The sequence below is a fragment of the Engystomops pustulosus genome, chromosome 2, assembly GCF_040894005.1.
Source record: "Engystomops pustulosus chromosome 2, aEngPut4.maternal, whole genome shotgun sequence".
Lineage (NCBI taxonomy): Eukaryota > Metazoa > Chordata > Amphibia > Anura > Leptodactylidae > Engystomops > Engystomops pustulosus.
In genome coordinates, this window is record NC_092412.1 from 52,613,371 (window position 1) to 52,634,208 (window position 20,838).

Consider the following 20,838-nt stretch of genomic DNA (forward strand, 5'->3'; position numbering starts at 1 on the left):
GCGTGCCCCCATATACCATATAATACATACAGCGTGCAGCCATATACCATATCATACATACAGTGTGCCCCCATATACCATATAATACATACAGCGTGCCCCCATATACCATATAATACATACAGCGTGCCCCCATATACCATATCATACATACAGTGTGCCCCCATATACCATATAATACATACAGTGTGCTGCCACATACCATAGAATACATATAGCGTGCCTCCATATACCATATAATACATACAGTGTGCCTCCATATACCATATAATACATACAGCGTGCCGCCATATACCATATAATACATACAGCGTGCCGCCATATACCATATAATACATACAGCGTGCCGCCATATACCATATAATAAATAGTGTGCCGCCATATACCATATAATACACACAGCGTGCCCCCATATACCATATAATACATACAGCGTGCCGCCATATACCATATAATACATACAGTGTGCCCCCATATACCATATAATACATACACTGTGCACCCATATACCATATAATACATACAGCGTGCAGCCATATACCATATAATACATACAGTGTGCCCCCATATACCATATAATACATACAGGGTGCCCCCATATACCATATAATACATACAGCGTGCCCCCATATACCATATAATACATACACTGTGCCCCCATATACCATATAATACATACAGTGTGCTGCCATATACCATATAATACATACAGCGTGCCACCATATACCATATAATACATACAGCGTGCCCCCATATACCATATAATACATACAGCGTGCCGCCATATACCATATAATACATACAGTGTGCCACCATATACCATATAATACATACAGCATGCCGCCATATACCATATAATACATAGTGTGCCCCTATATACCATATAATACATACAGTGTGCCGCCATATAGTATATTTTACATGGTGGCACGCTGAATGTACACACATACATACACATATATAAACAGTATATACAGCAAATATACACCCATACATATACAGAATATATATATTACACACATACAAACACACACAGAGACATCTATGCATACATTCACACACACACACACACATATATATACATACATAGAAGTTACCTTCACTCTTTTCTTCCTTTTCTTCCTTTCTCCTCGACCTTGTCCTCGGGGGGCCGGGGGGGGGGGGGAGCGTGAGAATCGCAGCCGGGGTGGGGGAGGGGGGAACGGGGATGTCGGAGCCGGGGGGGGGGGGACCGGAGTCTGGGGGGGGGGGGCAGCGAAAACGGGCGGGGGCGACGGCTAGCGCGGACATTGGGCTGGGGCAGGGACTGGTACCTCTGCCGGGCGGTGAGATGTGATAGGAGGGCCGCGGGTGGGGGAAGTGTCGGCCGGCACGCAGGTACATGTTCCGGCCGCGCGCGTGTTGAATGGATGGGCGGGCCGCTGGGGGAAGTGTCGGCCTGTGCGCTGGTGCCTGTGCCGGGTGTTTGAATGTGATAGGCGGGCCGCTGAGGGGAAGTGTCGGCCTGCGTGCCGGCACAGGAGCCGCCCGCTGCCGGGTGAATGTGATGGGCGGCGGTATTGTCCGGGGGGGGACTTTAAGAGGTGCCAGCTGGAACCCATGCCAGCGGGCAGGAGCCCAACGCCGCCCCCTAGTTTAGCAGGAGGCGCGCCGCCTGAGGCGAGAATCTCAACTCGCCTCATGGCAGGTGCGCCCCTGCCTGTGATACAGCAGGGATCAATAAGTTACTACTTAAATTGTCATGTTGGCACTTTGCGACATATAAGTGAGTTTTGGTTGTAACTTGGGCACTCTGTCTCCAAAAGGTTCACCATCACTGTTATAGACTGTAAGCTCTTGTGTCACCCCCTCATCCTCATAGACAGTAAGTTCTTGTCAGCAGGGTCCTCACTCCTATTGTTCCATATGTTTCATATTTTAATTGTTTGTAAAGCGCTACGGAATATGGTGGCGCTATAGAAATAAATACAGGCGGTCCCCTACTTAAGAACACCCAACTTACAGATGACCCCTAGTTACAAACGGACCTCTGGTAATTGGTAACTTACTGTACTTTAGCCCCAGGCTACAATAAACAGCTATAACTGTTATCACAGTTAATCTGCAATTAAGCTTTATTATTAATCCTGGTTTTTATGACAACCAACATTTTTAAAAAAAAATTTGGCTGGGGTTACAATTATAAAATATACAGTTCCGACTTACATACAAAGTTAACTTAAGAATAAACCTACAGAACCTATCTTGTACGTAACCCGGGGACTGGGTGTATTATTATTAAAGCTTATTTACGGTACACAGCAAACTTCTTAGCGCCCACAAAAATGTCGTACAGAAATCCCCAATGTGCCAAAAAACCCAAAGAATAAAACAACCAAAATAAACCACATTAAACTAACATAACCCTTTCCCTCATAGATTACTCACATTGTAGGCTTGAGAAATCAGATTAACTACATTGCTGGAGTCTTCTGTTAATTCGCCGACTGCAGATTTAGGAATCAGTTCACTTAGACCCTATGATAAAAAAACGCATTCTTGTGTTTGCATATAAAAACATTTTTAGAACCACTTCTGTTGGAGTCTGTGTTTAATAATTTCCACCAAATTTGATCAAAAGCATAATGTTCATTAATTTGCTGCACCTTTAAATCTTCAGCAGGGTTGGATTAAGACCATGGGCCCTGGGCTGTATAAATATTATAGCCCCTACAAGTCCGCAATTCACTTCCTACATATGGTTCTAGATTCTTGGGGGATGGAGGATGCCCCCATTCTGCCTACTTTCAATCCTATCTGCTTGCACGGCCTCCTCCATCCCCCAGAATACAGCAGGACATGGGACGTGACAGGAAGCCCTGAGTCCTGCTGCTCCGGGTCACATGACCCACTGGTCCCAGCAGCTTTATACAAACTGGTAAAGTTAAGTGATAGTGTCTTACCCCTTATAATAAATTGGGGGCAAAATGTACTAGAGCAAGGGGGCATCAATACTGTTGTGTAAAACATGCCTCTAGAGGCCATTTTAATACATTTGTGCAGAATATTATAAGTTAATTTATATACCAGTCTCATGTATTCTTTCTAAATTATAGTCTATGCTGTATTACCTGGTAGGTGGGGAGGGCGTTACTTGTCACTGCAAATATAGGCTGAATATTGGCTGCTGTAAGGATCTGGGAGAGATGCCCCACTGATGGGTAATCCTGTACAAGAAAATAAAATGTTACACTATGGATAATATATGGCTAATATTGTGTATTAACACCATTATGATTAGCATTACTCACAAACATATTACTGTTGTGGTACTCCCCCCTCTCATTTAGGTGGCAGTGCCCATCAGAAGGGATGTAGATACCAGCTAATTTACCATCCCCTGCCATGTGAAAGACATCATCAGAGGCAAATACCAACAAGCGGGTGACATTCCTCCAGCCAATGTGATCCTGCAATACATAGAATTCATAGAGTAAAAGATCTGGTAAATCTTTGCACATATAATGTAAAACTTCCAGCAATATTGTAGCTGTATAAAAAAAATCATCCTGTATACGCATCAGTTCAGTTAATGCTAATATATACTATACATAAAACCACAACTCAGTTGTAGAACCTGTCATCATAAAAGGCATTTTTCATTGATGACAGGTTCCCTTTAATGGCCTATGTTGTGCTATTATTTTATAAAGCCATTATGCTACACATTCTAATATCGCTCTGGAGCAAATGACGGCATTATCCACCATTATCTAACCTGTCAGTTATTTATTTAGACTAAAATGCTATACTAATTGCAATATGTTGACATTGTCATATATGATTTATATATATACCCAATACAAAAGTGTCCGAATAATGGGGAGTGAGCGTTATTTCATTCCCATAATGAATCACAATGAAAATCTTCTGTACAAATCCTGTGTTCTTACTGTGCACACAGCCGCCTGTAGTATTGCATCGAATCCTCCTTCGGGTGTGTCCAGGTTGCCTGAGATGTTCTCCGCACTGACACGTTGTTGGAATAAGGTGAGGTTTGAGGTTAAGGACAGGACATGGCGGTAGCTGAAGGTGGGCTGGCAGCGCTCTGTCCGGGATGGACAAGGGTTCTGCATCTGCCATTCCAGTGTGTTGGCAAATGGTAACACCGTCTTATCCACAAATGAGCCAAAACCTGCATAGAATTAGTAGGATCAGAGAGACACATCCACGGCTACTACATGGCGCATACTGCAAAAATCCATAAAGAACCATTAAACCCTGCCAGACCAACTCCTAAACAAGGCTCTGAGACAAATAACTAATGCCTTAAAATCACACAGCATTATTATTTGTACAGCACCATTAATTCCATGGTGCTGTATAATACATTGATATACCATACATAGATACTATATGCTATACCATACATGGATACTATAGATACATAAATACTATATGCTATATACCATACATAGATACTATATGCTATATACCATACATAGATACTATAGATACATAGATATATTGGACCACATATATCACTCGTTTTTTCTGTTATTTTTGCACCTTTTCATACTGGCGCACTGTTTTTGCGACATTTTTGCGATTAAACGCCAAACTAGCCACGCAGCAAAAATAACCAGCTTTCCCTCATTTATCCTAGCAATCCAGATGTTTTGCTGCGCTTAATGATATTCATCACTTGCGACTTTTCATTTAGGCGCAAAAATGGGCGCAAAAACACTCCAGCCCGAAGGTGGGTTAAACTGAGAAGTAAGCACTGAGCCCCTTTGCAGAACAGCTCATCCCCAGCAGCAGAGCTCAGCCAGACACTAGTACAGATAATACAGACATTAGATACTCTCTAGGCAGGAGCTGCAGACTCTATTTACAGTTCATCACCTTCTATTTACAAAACATTCTGCAAAATCCTCAGCTCAGAGCAAGAGAGAAGAGAACTTTGCAGAATGTTGCAGATAGTACAGACAAGTGTCCCCCATGTCATTCTGTAACCAGTGTATCTGAGGGGGATACTGTGCAGAATTGCAGGGGTGCAGCAGGAGACCAGCACTGGGGGATCCCCTCCAGGAGAAGGCCCTGCTGAGGAGGTCACTGGGTGCTGGGTGTCACACACCTGGGTGCTGCTGTGCGTGTTATCTTCATTCTGGTCTGTGGGAGAAGCAGAGAGGAGCTTGTAGCAGGATCACTTGTAACATTGCACTTTAACTGCGCCAAAATTGCGCCTAAACTGTGTTAAAGTAAAGTGATTAATAAGAGGCAGGAAATTAACTTATCACACAGGGTTGTAGCTTGTGATAATTCTGGCAAACCAGTGCGCCAGAATTTAGGCGCAACTACTACACTTAGGTGCACAAAAGTGATAAATGTGGCCCTATATGCTATACCATACATACTGTAGATACTATAGATACATAAATACTATATGCTATATACCATACATAGATAATATATGCTATATAGCATATTCAAACCTCTCATGCACGTCTCTTCTTTCGAGTAGCACCAATTCTCTGGAATGCCCTTCCCTGATCAGACTAATACCCAGCCTACAAAGGGTCAAATGTGCTCTTAAAACCCATCTCTTTAGGCAAGCCTATCACACTCACTAACTGCATGAAACGTCAACTCTCCCTTTACTAATCCATCCTATGTCCTCCTCCTGTCTGTTATTTGGCAAACAGCTGATATATACCAAGCTCCAGGCTTCTCTGCAGTCTTTTTCACCTAGGACCCTGTAAAAAGTATGGCGGCTGATGGCTGGTTCAAGCAGCAGAATTTTTGTTTATTAACCTTTTTATTAATTTATTTTATATTGTTCCCTTATAAAGAGTGGCTGGACCATTATACAACCTCTTGTGTCACCCCCTTATCCTCATAGACTGTAAGCTCTTGTGAGCAGGGCCTTCACTCCTATTGTTCCATATGACTGTTTGTTCTGTGTAAAGTAATATAGCTGTATATGTCCCCTATGATTTGTAAAGCGCTACGGAATATATATATATAAATAAAGATTATTATTATTATTAAACATAGATACTATCGATACATAAATAATATATGCTACATACCATACATAGATACTACAGATACATAGATACTATATGCTATATACTATATGCTATATACTATACATAGATACTATAGATACATAGATACTATAGATACATAGATACTATATGCTATATACCATACATTGATACTATAAATCTCAGATTTCCATATTAAATTAAAGCAAAAAAAAATATCAAAAGCTTCTTTAACAAAAACAGGGCACAAGTTTCTGCAACAAATTTGCTCCAAGTCGATGTTACATTTATGGCTACATTGATCTATGTTATGCTGTATTTGTCACCTGGTTCATACCAATGCGCACAGATTTGGTGACATTGTGTAGCACTTCCTGAATGTCACTTCCTAATTTCTTCACATTCTCCAAATCATCCTTCATGGAGTAAGACAGGTCCATCAGGTAATAGAGATCAATAGGGTAGCCCTCTGCACGTTTGAAACGCACCTGAAATGTTCTTTTCTCTCCTAGAATTCAGGTAGAATTAAGTATAGTAAAGTTTTCAAAGGGAGAAACCATCAGAAAGTGACATATTCTAATAATTGACATTAAATAATGTTTTCATGGGAAATGTGCATATACATTTTCCTGGATGGGATACGGAAAAAGACGTTGCCATAGTGTGTTGGTTATATTGGCCACTAGATGGCAGCAGTATACATGTTGGACTTGATTTACACCATGCTGTAAAATAAATGTTATCTCTTATTTATCACCAGCAGTCATGGGTAAGCAGGAGGTCTTAACGGAAACCTGTCACCATATTTTTACAAATACATCTATTGACAGATTCCCATTGAGCCCTATTAACTAACTGACACCCTTCTTGTAGCTAAAAAATGTTTTCTTTACATCCCTTATAAATCAACTCTAATTTATATTAGCTGGTATCCGAGGGGACCTGCTCAATTGGCTCCTCCCATCTACTCCCCCCATTCTGCAATGCCCCTTTTCAGCATGTAATGTCACCAGGTTGATGTCATCTAAAATCCTTTACCCAGTTGTGTTTGCAACACCTACCTCATATATGTATCTGATCACATGAGATCACAGCATGCCTCCATGGATTTCTACTCCTCACCATCCTCTATGGAGGCATACTGTATATTCATGTGATCAGATACATACATAGGGTAAACATTGCACATGTAACAGGACCTTAGATCACATCACCCTGGTCACATTTAATGAAGTGTCCAATGATGTAACAGAGTTCTCTCTCAATGTTCCACACACCAGCATGGACATGTCAATCAGGACTAGAGAGGCAGGGCAGTGCAGCCATGGAAAGAACCCATTTAGGGATAAGGGCAATGCTTTTTAATCATAGTTTTTAATAAAGTATTTATTGGGTTGGTTAATTTGCACCCAATAGGCAGATTCTCTTTAACCAGTTGCTTACTGCTGTACGACTATATACATCGTACAGCAATAAGGAGAGCATGGAGAGGGCTCACAGGCTGTGCCCTCTCCATAAACATGGCAGGCGTCAGCTGTGTTATATAGCGGACACCCACTGGTAACTGCCAAGGTTGGTGCTGGCACCGTTTGCAGCAGTTAACCTGGTGATGCGGTCAAAGCCAACAGTGGCCCCTAACTGTGCTTCCAATGGGCGCCACCATCTTGGCTTGCCGATCGTTGCCCTTCATGACATAATCAGCAGGCACCTATTGGTTACAATGACACCCGTGGGCCTGCTTAAGGCTCCCATAACTGTAATTCATGGATCTGTATTGTCGGAGACAGACTCTAATACAGAAGCATTATGTATACCATATACACTCACCGGCCACTTTATTAGGTACACCTGTCCAACTGCTCGTTAACACTTAATTTCTAATCAGCCAATCACATGGCGGAAACTCAGTGCATTAAGGCATGTAGACATGGTCAAGACAATCTCCTGCAGTTCAAACCGAGCATCAGTATGGGGAAGCAAGGTGATTTGAGTGCCTTTGAACGTGGCATGGTTGTTGGTGCCAGAAGGGCTGGTCTGAGTATTTCAGAAACTGCTGATCTACTGGGATTTTCACGCACAACCATCTCTAGGGTTTACAGAGAATGGTCCGAAAAAGAAAAAACATCCAGTGAGTGGCAGTTCTGTGGGCGGAAATGCCTTGTTGATGCCAGAGGTCAGAGGAGAATGGGCAGACTGGTTCGAGCTGATAGAAAGGCAACAGTGACTCAAATCGCCACCCGTTACAACCAAGGTAGGCAGAAGAGCATCTCTGAATGCACAGTACGTCCAACTTTGAGGCAGATGGGCTACAGAAGCAGAAGACCACACCGGGTGCCACTCCTTTCAGCTAAGAACAGGAAACTGAGGCTACAATTTGCACAAGCTCATCGAAATTGGACAGTAGAAGATTGGAAAAACGTTGCCTGGTCTGATGAGTCTCGTTTTCTGCTGCGACATTCAGATGGTAGGGTCAGAATTTGGCGTCAACAACATGAAAGCATGGATCCTTCCTGCCTTGTATCAACGGTTCAGGCTGGTGGTGGTGGTGTCATGGTGTGGGGAATATTTTCTTGGCACTCTTTGGGCCATTGGTACCAATTGAGCATCGTTGCAACGCCACAGCCTACCTGAGTATTGTTGCTGACCATGTTCATCCCTTTATGACCACAATGTACCCAACATCTGATGGCTACTTTCAGCAGGATAATGCGCCATGTCATAAAGCTGGAATCATCTCAGACTGGTTTCTTGAACATGACAATGAGTTCACTGTACTCAAATGGCCTCCACAGTCACCAGATCTCAATCCAATAGAGCATCTTTGGGATGTGGTGGAACGGGAGATTCGCATCATGGATGTGCAGCCGACAAATCTGCGGCAACTGTGTGATGCCATCATGTCAATATGGACCAAAATCTCTGAGGAATGCTTCCAGCACCTTGTTGAATCTATGCCACGAAGAATTGAGGCAGTTCTGAAGGCAAAAGGGGGTCCAACCCGTTACTAGCATGGTGTACCTAATAAAGTGGCCGGTGAGTGTACTGCAATGCAATTGTATTTCAGTATATTGCATGAGTGATCAGACACTCTAGGGTTAAATTACCCTAGGAGATCTAAACTTATAGTAAAGTTTTAAAAAATGAAAAAAAATAAAAATTCAAATCACCCCCCCCCTTTCCCTAAAACCCATATAAAAATAAATAAATAAATAAAATCATAAACAGGTATCGCCATGTCCCAAAATGTCCAACTTATCACAATATAAAAACGATTATTTCTGACTTAACAGAAAATGGCGCCCAAATGCCTAAATCGCCACGTTTTTTGCTATTTCGCAACACATAAAAATTTAAATAAAAAGTGATCAAAGGGCCGGGCAGTCACAAAAATGGTAACATTGAAAATGTCAGCTTGTCCTGCAAAAAATGACACCTTACACAGCCCCGTGCACCATAGAACGAAAACGTTATTGCTGTCAGAATATGGCAAAACTAAGAATTTTTTTCACAAAAGATTTTTTTTAAACATAATAAAACCTATATTAATTTGGTATCACTGTAATTGTACCGACCCAACGAATAAATATGAGGTGTTATTTGGATCACACAGGAAAAGATGTAAAAAAAAAAGCCCATAGTAACATGTGCACCTGTGTTTTTTGGCAATTCTACCACATGTGGAATTTTTTTCTAGCTTCCCTGTACAATGAACAAAATAAAAAATGATGCCACTATAAAAAAAACAATTTGTCCTGCAGATAACAAGCCCTCATATATCTCTCTATATGAAAAATAAAAAAAGATATAGCTTGTGGAAAGAGGGAAGTAAAAAACAGAAATGCAAAAATGCAAAAATTCAAAAACTTTACAGTAATAATGGAAAAAGAAAAGATCATGGTGTGTGGCCGACCTTTTGAGCTTGGCGTGTCAAATCTCAAAATTAGCATAACTTGAGTGGTGTGAAGGGCTTCCCTGCTTAACGAACTGCCTTCACTGACGGAGGTAAGATAGATGCTGCACTCTCAGCAGCAAAGTTGCCCACCTCCAGATGCTGACACTGTTAGATAGTGATGCCAGAGCAGCATGCAGACAGCGTCAGCACCCGAAGGCGGGATAGCTCTCCTGCCAAAACTACAGCTATCTTCCTTCAGTTAGTCAAGGACATTGCACCGCACTCGCAGAAGGAGAGTTTCCCTGCCTCTGGTTGCTGCCAGTATACTGCAAGTCAGGAAAAACGTCTCAGCATGTCTCCTCTGACACGTATTTCATAGGTTAGCTTTAAGATTCTCTTCACAAAGGGAGGGAAGTTTTTGATTGTTATGTCCTTTCAAGATATAAAATCAAATTAGAAGCCCTAAAGACAAAAATTCTAAAGTATGAAATGAATCATGTATACATAGTTTTCCTGGGTAAGTACGTTCTTCACAAAAATAGCTTAGCCAACTTACCAAGACGCAGTTTCAAATAGACCTTCTGTGGAGCTAGTTGTGTGACCATATCTTTATCAGCGTTGTCACTCAAGGGTACGTCTTTAAGAATCTGGACCACACTTTTGGGGTCCATCAGATGGTCTTCATCACATCCCCTCTGGATGAGTTCTAGACGAGTGGCACAACGAGAACCTTCCGACTCACCTCCTTGGGTAAAACTCTGCATAATATAACAAGCCTCTCACATTACAATTTGCCTTCAGCCGTATAATTAGATTTATTATTTTTTATTCAGGTTTTGTCTTTATGCTAATGAACTTGTCAGTGCACTAGGGGTGTGGCCTCTGGTTCAGGTGCACCCAATAGGGATTATTTACTAAGAGTCCGTGGCTACACTTTCGTCTGATTTTGCGACGTTTTCGAGAATTGCACGGCTGTGACAGGTATTTAACTGGGGACTGCGTCGCACACGATCGGACTTTGGATTTTTGGATTTTTTTGGTGACAGAAATCAGGGGGGTTGGCCGTCGGATGATCCGACTGATTCGGACTAAGCGTGGGATTTAACATTCAAATTGTGTCGCAAGATGAAGCACTTACATGCACCAGGAAGAAGAAAGTGAACTCTGTTGAACCTGCAAGATATCGGGCACACAAAGTAAATGTGCCCCAATATGCTTGACTACCGACACACTAAATTATCCTGAGAGTTCAATTCAGAGTTCACCTAGGAAATGAAGGCCATAAGCAACTGTTTGCTGCCTCGGATTGGCCAACCACAGTACCATAGGATCATCAAGTGGGCCCTGGTTCTAACCCAATACTGTACCTCTGATGACCAGCAGAAAACAACCCAATTAGAAGGCTGCTTGGAACTATTTCCTAGGGTGGAAGGCGGGCCCTCAGATTAATTTTTTCTGGTGGGCCTAAGGAACCCCAGTCCGACACAGCCTAAAGCCATTCCCAAATGTTGTTCAGAGATAAGTTTCCTTTTAAGGGATCTCTCCTCTTTCCCTATATGCCAGGGCATGTTGATTTTCGATCCTCTGATATAAGGTTCTGAAGTGATCGACAGAGACTCTGATAAAATAAATGGGCACAGACATAACAAGTCTCCCTGGTTTTCTCATCGATGGTACACAAAGCAAAAGGAAATGTAAACTTCCGATATGAAAACCTCAAGACAGTGAAGCAGCCAGTGGCAGGAGTAGTAACATCTCCAGCACCAGACACTTTGATGCCAGGCAGTCTGCTCAAGCTGTGGTTTATCGTTTTGACTCAGAGGTTTCTTTTAGCCATTTCTGAAATGGGGTTATACTAACTATCGATAACATGTGGGCCGAGTAATAGTAAGTACTGACCTGAGCTGAGCACCATACACAGCTGGGATGGGACTTGATGCACTCGGAGCAAGATAAAGTGTGTTTACAGATATCTGCAACAAGATGAGAAATGGGGGTTACGTTACTCACTGACAACCTATTGCAGCAGTCTGTATATCAACATTCTCCATGACTAGACAGCTGTATGCTGTACAATGCTAAGGCTGGTTCTACATGGCTTTATTCAGACCTAGCCCAAACTGCTGCCCACACACCATAAAAGCCTAAACCACTGGCGATAATAGAATTTTTTTAGCAGCAATATATTGAATTGTTGAAATAGAAATCTATTAGATATATATGTTCAGTATTTACTCCCAGGTCCTTCTTATAGGAATGACAGAGCATTTTTAGGACCACCATCAGGGGAAAATACTTACAACCTAGTCCCGGGCCTGTTCTTGGGAGACCTACTCCATGCCTCCCACTTATGCCTCCTCCTGTAGTCTCCTGTCCTTCAGACTCCTCCTGTAGCCTCCAGTCCTCCAGAATCCTCCTTACCTTCCCTCATTCCCCCACTACAGTCACTTCTTCTGTAACTCGGGGGAGGAGCGGGTCTGCCAATGGGTGGAGCTACCTGCTCACATGTCTGACGGAGTCATGTGAGGGACATGTGAGGAGGTAGCAGGGGCTGGTCCTGCATCCTCCTTGCCCTGATGCATCGGCTGCTCTGCTGCTCTTATATGCTGCTCTCCCTCTTATGCGGCGGAGAGAAGGACAGCCTAGGACAGCGATGGCGAACCTATGGCCCACGTGCCAGAGAGGGCACGCAGAGCCCTCACTGCTGGCACGCGGGTCCTTTGAATTTTACTCAGCTTTAAGCAGTATCGGAGCCGCGCTGCTGCCCACACACCATAAAAGCCTAAACCACTCGCGATAATAGAATTTTTTTAGCAACAATATATTGAATTGTTGAAATAGAAATCTATTAGATATATATGTTCAGTATTTACTCCCAGGTCCTTCTTATAGGAATGACAGAGCATTTTTAGGACCACCATCAGGGGAAAATACTTACAACCTAGTCCCGGGCCTGGTCTTGGGAGACCTACTCCATGCCTCCCACTTATGCCTCCTCCTGTAGTCTACTGTCCTTCAGACTCCTCCTGTAACCTCCAGTCCTCCAGCATCCTCCATTATTACTCTTTTATATGATGTAAAATGGTGTAAAAGTGGCGTTTCAGTGTGTATAGGACTGCTGCCTCTTCCTCAATGTATGAAACAAGTATAGGAGTTTTGAAATGCAAATAAAACGCAATGGGAGGGAAGCTACCTCTGATTGGGAATGTATAATTTTATTGATTCTAAACTAAACCGTCAGTTTTCAGGTTAAATTGCCGTACTGGCACTTTGCGATAAGTAATTAGGTTTTGGGTTGCAGTTTGGGCACTCGGTCTCTAAAAGGTTCGCCATCACTGGCCTAGGACATTCTCCCAGCTGACCGTGACAGCGGGACAATGCCCAAAAACCAGGAATGTCCCGCCGAATCTGGGACAGTTGGGAGGTATGTTACTCTCCCTGGAGGCAGATGGTATGTGCCCATGTGCCCTTTAGTGGTTAGCATTAGAGCCTTGCAGTGCTAGGGACCTGGGTTCAAGTCCCAGGGTCAACATCTGCAAAGAGTTTGTGTGTTCTCTCCGTGTCTGCATGGGTTTCCTCCGGGTCCTCCAGTTTCCTCTCACACTCCAAAACATACTGGTAGGTTGATTAGATTGTGAACCCCATGGGGACAGGGACTGATTAGGCAAGCTCTGTACACTATATGAATAAAATAATTTTTATTATTAATAATATTATTATATTGGCCACTGGACGAGCACTGTTACTATATTGGTTACTGTATGGGTATTATTACTACATTGGCTACAGTAGGTGGGCACTGTCACTGTATTGGCCACTGTGGGGCGCTGAGATTATATTGGCTAGGTGTGGGTTTAATGGTCATTTCTACAGAATCGGCAGAATAGTATTAAACTTGGTGCTAAAAATTTTGTTTTGCTAAATCTGATTTGTGTTCCAAGAAATTTACATGATGGGCAGGTATAGGAATATGAAAGAGAAATCCTGGACAACATATGTGACTCATCAGATCTATAGTAAGCGTTGATATTACCCATGAGCTCACAGTTGTGCAGAGTCTCCTGTGAGCTGTGACTCCCTGTTATCTTCTTCCAAGAGGGCGACTTCCACGCAGACAGTCTTATACAATGGAAGATTTATCATTCACCTTCAGACTCTGATAAATCTGTTGCAATGTAAGGTCGTCTGTCTAACTCTCCTTGTTTCTGGTCCTGTATCTATGTAGTAAACTTGGTTCTGGTAGTGTATGTACCCAGTAATTTTGATTCTGGTGCAGTTTTTATGTATCACTCTTGGTTCTGTTACATTACTACACTACACAGTGATGGGAAATTATTGTGTGGGGCGGGGTAAAAGGACAAACATTTTGCCAGTCCAGGGACCCCTATGAAGAAAAAATTGAAGGACTTTATGGACTAGAGTGAGAGAGGGCTGTAACTGTATGTGTTATTTTGACTATTTATATGACTTAAGGAATGACACCAGTAAAGATATAGGGGGTCATTTACTAAGGGCCCGATTTGCGTTTTCCCGACGTGTTACCAGAATATTTCCGATTTGCAACGACTTTCCCAGTATTGCCCCGGGAATTTGGCGCACGCGATTGGATTTTGGCGCATCGGCGCTGGCATGCACGCGACGGAAAGCGGGGGGCGTGGCCGAGCGAAAACCCGACGGATTCGAAAAAAATGTTGCATTTAAAACAAAAAAAGGGTCGCTTGGGACGCGCTTACCTTCACTTGGTCCGGCCCGGTGAACTCCAGCGCGTTCCGATGCTTTTCAGCGCAGCAGCGCCACCTGGTGGACGGCGGAGGAACTGCCTTAGTGAATCCCGTCCGGACCCGAATCCACCGCAGAGAACGCGCCGCTGGATCGCGAACGGACCGGGTAAGTAAATCTGCCCCATAGTTTTGTATGTATTAATAAGAGTTTACATGGGTTTCCTCTGGGTCCTCTGGTTTCCTCCCACACTCGACAACATACTGGTAGGTTGATTAGATTGTGAGCACCATGGGGACAAGCACTTATTTGGCAAGCTCTGTGCAGCGCTGCGTAATCTATGTACACTATATAAATAAAGGAATTATTATTATTAAAATAAACAGTATTATTTTAAAAAAGGAGGGCCATAGAATTCCTAGTGATAGCCTGAGCATTGTATTTGTCTCTCTCCACCAGTCCTGTGAAAGGGATTATTGAGATAGTTGTGTATTCACACTAACACTCTGGTTATACTGGGGACGTGTATGTAAAAAATACCACATTCTTACAGAAAGCTGATTTACACAAACTTCTTAAATCTAAGAAGAAAGGCGGGGGGAAAATAAGGACACAGGAACAGATTACTACAATATATTTCTATACAATATCCCAAAGTTTACTATTTTCATCTGCACTATTCATTTATACAATTCTGTTGAAAATTTAGCTTGAGATCTAGTTATATTATTGGTAAGTTTTATGCCAGTTGTTTCGTCTTTGTATTTATTGGTAACTAGGGCAGAGGATGGTTTCACTTTCATACCTTGCACGTTCCTCATTCTCACACTCGCCTCTGCTCATGATGTCTCACACTTCAGTCCTCCTGTTGTCTGTGGTTTTCTTTTCAAACATGGTTATTTCTCATTTTCATTTAGGGAAATAAGTCATATTTGTAGTTGATAACTCATTCTAGACTTTGTCTGAAGTATTTCTCTCACGTATATATAACCATATACTTTGCATAGTGACATGCAAATGTTATTCCCTTATTTCCTTTTTTTAATGCAAACCATTTTAAGGGACACTTTTTAAAAATTCTTTAATTCTAAAATTTAGTGCAAGATACATAGCAAGACTCATAGGTGAGATAGTCATGTGGCATCACAGGAATTCCTGTTGGAATTTGTGTTCGAATTTCTGGATTTATCAGGCGTGTACAATTTCAGAGGACAGTGAAGGATCTTTAATCTAGATATATAGAGAAATGTAACCACCAGCAACAGCAAATCAGGTAAAAAAATAAGAAACTGTGAGAACAAGAAAAGGACTTAAGGACTAAGCTCATTTTCACCCTTAGGACACAGCCCGATTTTTCACGGTATGAAGTTATAAGTTTGGAACTTACTGGGGCAGATTTACTTACCCGGCCCATTCGCGATCCAGCGGCACGTTCTCTGCGGTAAATTTCAGATTCAATATTTGTAGAGGACAATTCATCTAGGTAAGGGTTTTCAAAGTTCTATTTATTAGAAACTCCGCACTGATCACCCCGTTTTTAAAACTGCACCCTTCAAACTATTCAATACAGAATTTAGTAGCCTTGTTAACCCCTTAAACTTCTCACAAGAATCAAAACAAAATGGAGGTTCTATTTGGAATTTTTACATTTTTACAATAAAATGATTGTTTAGTCCTACAATTTACACATTCATTCAGGATAATATGAGAAAACACATATCTTATGAGTACGGCTATACCTCACATGTGAATGTAAACTACTTTAGGGGCGCGCAGCAGAGCGCAGAATGGAAGGAGCCATTGAGCTTTTAGAGGGCAGATTACAATGAAGTTTTTTTCAGGTGCCATTATATTTATATATATGAAAAGTTCCTGAACTACGTGAACAATGAACTCCCCCTATAAATGATCCTATTTTGGAAACTACACCACCCAGAGAATTTATCTACATTGATATTGAGCTTTTTACCACCACAGATGTTTTATAGAAAGTAATTATATTGGTTCGTGTCAGTGAAAATCTTTTTTAAAAAACCTTGCTTTGGCCCATAAATTTTTATTTTTAGAATGAAAATTAGAATTAAAGAAGTAAATGCATCCCATAGTTTGTTACCCAGTTGCTCTTGAATGCAGTAATATCCCACATGTGATCATAAGCTGCTGTATGTGCGCACTGCCGGGCTTGGAAGGGAAGGAGCGTCTATTGGCGGATTTTGCTGGAACAGATTGCAGGCACTTAATATAATAGGACAGTAAAAACCTCCAAAGAGTGGGCCCATTTTAAAAACTAGACCCCTCAAGGATTGCAGTAACACTATATTTGGGGACACAATACCCCATTGTTTAACCTTTATTAGCTTTTTTTTCTATTCAGTAATTGATTTTTATGTTTTTTTGTGTGTTTTATACACATAGCATAGATATGTTTCCTATCAGTACGGTTACGGTGATATCCTGTTTTTTTTAGCTTTTTAATTTTTGACTTCTACAAAATAAAAACTCATTTGGAGAGAAAAATCCCTTGATTTTGCATTGCTGTCTAATAAGTGGCATAATATTTTTATTTTTTTGTTGATTGAGCAGTTTTAGGGCTTATTTTTTGCGGGAAGAGTTGTACTTTTTATTGGTATCATACAGAAGTATATGTGACTCGTTGATCACTTTTTATGTTGTTTTTTTGTTTGGTTTGTTATAATTTGTGCTTTGTTTTTAATTTATTCTTTTAAGGTGTTCACCATACGGGGTCAGTAATGATTTTTGTATTATATTGTACGGGTTGTTTCAGATGTGGCGATACCCTACATGTGCTGTTTGTTTGCTGATTTTCACGTTTTATTTTGTTTGGAGGTTTGACACTATGGGGCAGATTTATCAAGCTGTCAGAATATTTCTAGTTGCCCATGGCAACCAATCACAGCTCAGCTTAAAACATTTTTATCAAACTTTTTTAAAACTTTTTTCCCCACTTTTTTCTTGCCCCCCACTGGAATTTGAACAATTGTTCAAATTAATACACTGCCATACTGATGCATGGTAGTGTATTAGAACAGTCAAATGCATAGGCTGACAGCTGCACTGCTGGGTCCGACCAAATGCCCTTATGACTCGCTACTCCATCTGGCAGGGTGCCAGGTAGGTTTATAAAGTTCATTTTCTGGGGATAGGATCTTTGCATTTTTCAGCTAAAGCAGTGCATACAATAGCATAGTGCTATGGGAACGTGTCTTCAGGTTTATTAGTGAAAATCTTGTGACAGGTTCCTTTTAGACACATGGAAACAACTGAATTGAGGAAAGAACAAGCCTGGAGACAAAGGGGACAATAGGACACATTTACTTACCTTTCCCTGAAATCCCTGAAAGTGCATTGTCCGTCCAGAATGCACTCTGCCGCGATTCACGAAGATCATGCGCCCGATATCCTGCATGTGTTGCCTCCCCACTCAGGTCTGCAGGAGATTACCTTCTTCTTCCTGGTGTTTGCTAGTGCATTGTCTTGCAACAAGTTTTGAATCTTAAATTCTGCGTTCAATCCAAATAAGTCAGATCACCCAACGGCCCATCCTCCGATTTCTGTCGCATGAAAGCCACAATACGATCGCGTGCGGCACAATTCCCCAGTTAAATACCTGTCACAGCGAGGCAAGTCCCGAAAATTCTGAAAATCAGACGAAAGTGCAATCCGCGGAGCCTTAGTAAATAAGCCCCATTGTGTGCAGCCCTAGCAGTCGCCCCTCCCTTACAGTCTGGTGGTTGCTACTCCTAGCATAAATATATGGTTCTCTTGCTATAATTAAAGGGCTCAGCCAATGTATAGCTGATGTGTAAGCATTCTTCATTTTGCAGGATTCACATTGCACCAGTATATTTGACATTTGTATAATGTTGGGTGACCCCCAAGTTTATTAGACCACAACAATGAACCATATAAAGGCCATGATGCAACCAAAATAAGGGGAATAAAATAAGGTAATGGAGGCACTCGGAGAAGAATGTAGAGAATCTGTTATGTTGTCTATTCAAATTTTGTTTTCTGGGTGGACAATTATTTTAAATAAAATTATTTTGGTTTTCTAGGCTTCTTTTAAATGATGGGAACCAGAAAGAATGATAAGTTTTTAGAATGCAAGTGTTTCAGTTCCTTATCAGTTCTCCTCTAGTTCTGAGTCAACATTGTAATCTATGATCTCTTATCTGGAACAAATAACCACAGTATTTCTGTTATTTGCTTATGTTCTTATTTATACAGCAAATGTGGTTGTGACAATGGCTGATGTATAGAAATACCAGTTCCATTATCATGCTCTCACCCCCCACACTGATGACTAAGCATACAAAGAAAGTACTGAAATATCGTACTACCTGTTGGATCTTCTATCCCCTTGTTTCCATAAGACAGTGGATATATAAGAAGTCCCAGAATCCAAATGTACACCACAGCCACCATATTCTGAAAATGAACAAAATAAAGTCACAGACTGGAAAAACTTGTATAAAATGTTTGCTTTTATCCTGCTAAAATGCAACTTATAACCATCAACAAATATACACAAACCCCCATGAGGTCTGGGACAGGGATAGCAAAATAAAAAGGTACATGTCCTGCTCCGGATTCACTCCGATGTTCTAGTCTCTGCTGGCTGTGCCCAATCAGGAGACCAGTGTTCTGATCGTGGGATGTCCATTCCTTTGTTGTCCCCAGGCAAGGATTTTGTTTGCTGGTACAAGGTCGAAAATCATGTGCAGGGCTACAAACCAGAAGTACCAGAGCTTTGTGGAAACCAGAAGCCGGAGGCAGATATATGAAAGGCGGAATTCCCCTTTCATTGTTGGCCATTCCTGCCCCTAACTCAATGGGGTTTTCCAGAATCCTTGAAATCACCTTTAAAGTGAACCTGTCACCAGGATTGTCATTGTTAGCTGGTGACTGGTTCCAACAGCCTATGCTATACTGATTCTAAAAATGCCTATGTCAGCATTCTGAATAAGTTCAGCAGTTTTTATAAGTTTAGTTCACATTACCTGGCTCCCTGCCAGCAGCACGTAGCGAGTCCCTGAGGGCAGATTCTCAAGTGGAGTTTTTGTCGAATTTTTAAAAGCATCCGAAATGTAAGTGGTAGGGGATTAGGCCAAAATGCATATTTGTTTCATGGGAAATGCGTTTTGGATGCCTTTAAAAAAATGCCATGTGGGAATCCATCCTGAGAGGGCAGCTGCAGCCTGTGTGTGCCTGTGTCAGTCTCCTCTCCTCCATACTGTCATGTGCATTTGACCAACAGGGGAGGGAGGGGGATGATGTGGAATGGACGAAGTATGTATGAGGAGACACAGGCACACACATGCTGCAGGTGCCTTACCCACAGGAATCAACACATGCTCCTGGCAGGTAGTGTGAATTTAGCTTATATAAAGTACAGGCGGTCCCCTACTTAAGAACACTCGACTTCCATACGACACCTAGTTACAAACGGACCTCTGGATATTGGTAATTTACTGTACTTTAGTCCTAGGCTACAATAAACAGCTAGAACAGTTATCACAGGTGTCTGTAATGAAGCTTTATTGTTAATATTGATTCTTGTAACAACCCAACATTTTTAAAATCCAATTGTCACAGAGACCAAAAAAGTTCTGTCTGGGATTACAATGATAAAATATACAGTTCCGACTTACATACAAATTCAACTTAAGAACAAACCTACAGACCCTATCTTGTATATAACCCGGGGACTGCTTGTACTGAAATGATTCAGAATCTTGACAAAACCATTTTTTTAAATCAGCATAGCATAGGCCAGTGGTGGCGAACCTATGGCACGGGTGCCAAAGGTGGCACTCGGAGCACTCTCCCTGGGCACCCAGGCTATTATCCCAGCACAGAGTCTCCTGCAGACCCTGGCCACCCTGGATGTGATGTGATCAGTGCTTTTTTGAAGCTACACATCCTTAGCTGCCTGGGACTACAGGAGGAGCAAGGAGGTGCAGTCAAGGCTACGTTATTATTGGAGCTCCTGCTTTGGGACCCGCAGTTCTTCCTTTTCAGGGGACCCTGGAAGGAAGCTCTTTCTTTTAACTGTAATGGTGTCCTCAGGACCCAGATACAATTAAAAACAGTGACAAAACAGGTAGAAACATGTTCCTGCTTAAATTGCCATGTTGGCACTTTGCATTTAAATAAGTGGGTTTGGTTGTAGTTTGG

The 20,838-nt window shown here is 41.9% G+C and overlaps 1 protein-coding gene across 2 annotated transcripts in view; it reads right to left on the reverse strand.

The window, feature by feature from the left end:
* The window catches only part of ITGB7 (integrin subunit beta 7), a 40,652-nt gene that overhangs the window by 12,391 nt on the left and 7,423 nt on the right, over positions 1–20,838 (reverse strand). The window contains exons 2-9 of one of the 2 annotated variants that reach the window (XM_072134611.1): positions 19,002–19,089; positions 11,821–11,894; positions 10,478–10,679; positions 6,367–6,537; positions 3,942–4,174; positions 3,291–3,449; positions 3,111–3,206; positions 2,428–2,517 (exon numbers count right to left, since the gene is read on the reverse strand). In XM_072134611.1, the coding sequence (XP_071990712.1) occupies positions 2,428–2,517; positions 3,111–3,206; positions 3,291–3,449; positions 3,942–4,174; positions 6,367–6,537; positions 10,478–10,679; positions 11,821–11,894; positions 19,002–19,086 (1,110 nt within the window). In that variant the 5' untranslated portion in view covers positions 19,087–19,089. Of the gene's footprint in view, positions 1–2,427; positions 2,518–3,110; positions 3,207–3,290; positions 3,450–3,932; positions 4,175–6,366; positions 6,538–10,477; positions 10,680–11,820; positions 11,895–19,001; positions 19,090–20,838 lie in introns of both variants that reach the window. The other variant, XM_072134610.1, reaches the window with a different exon arrangement.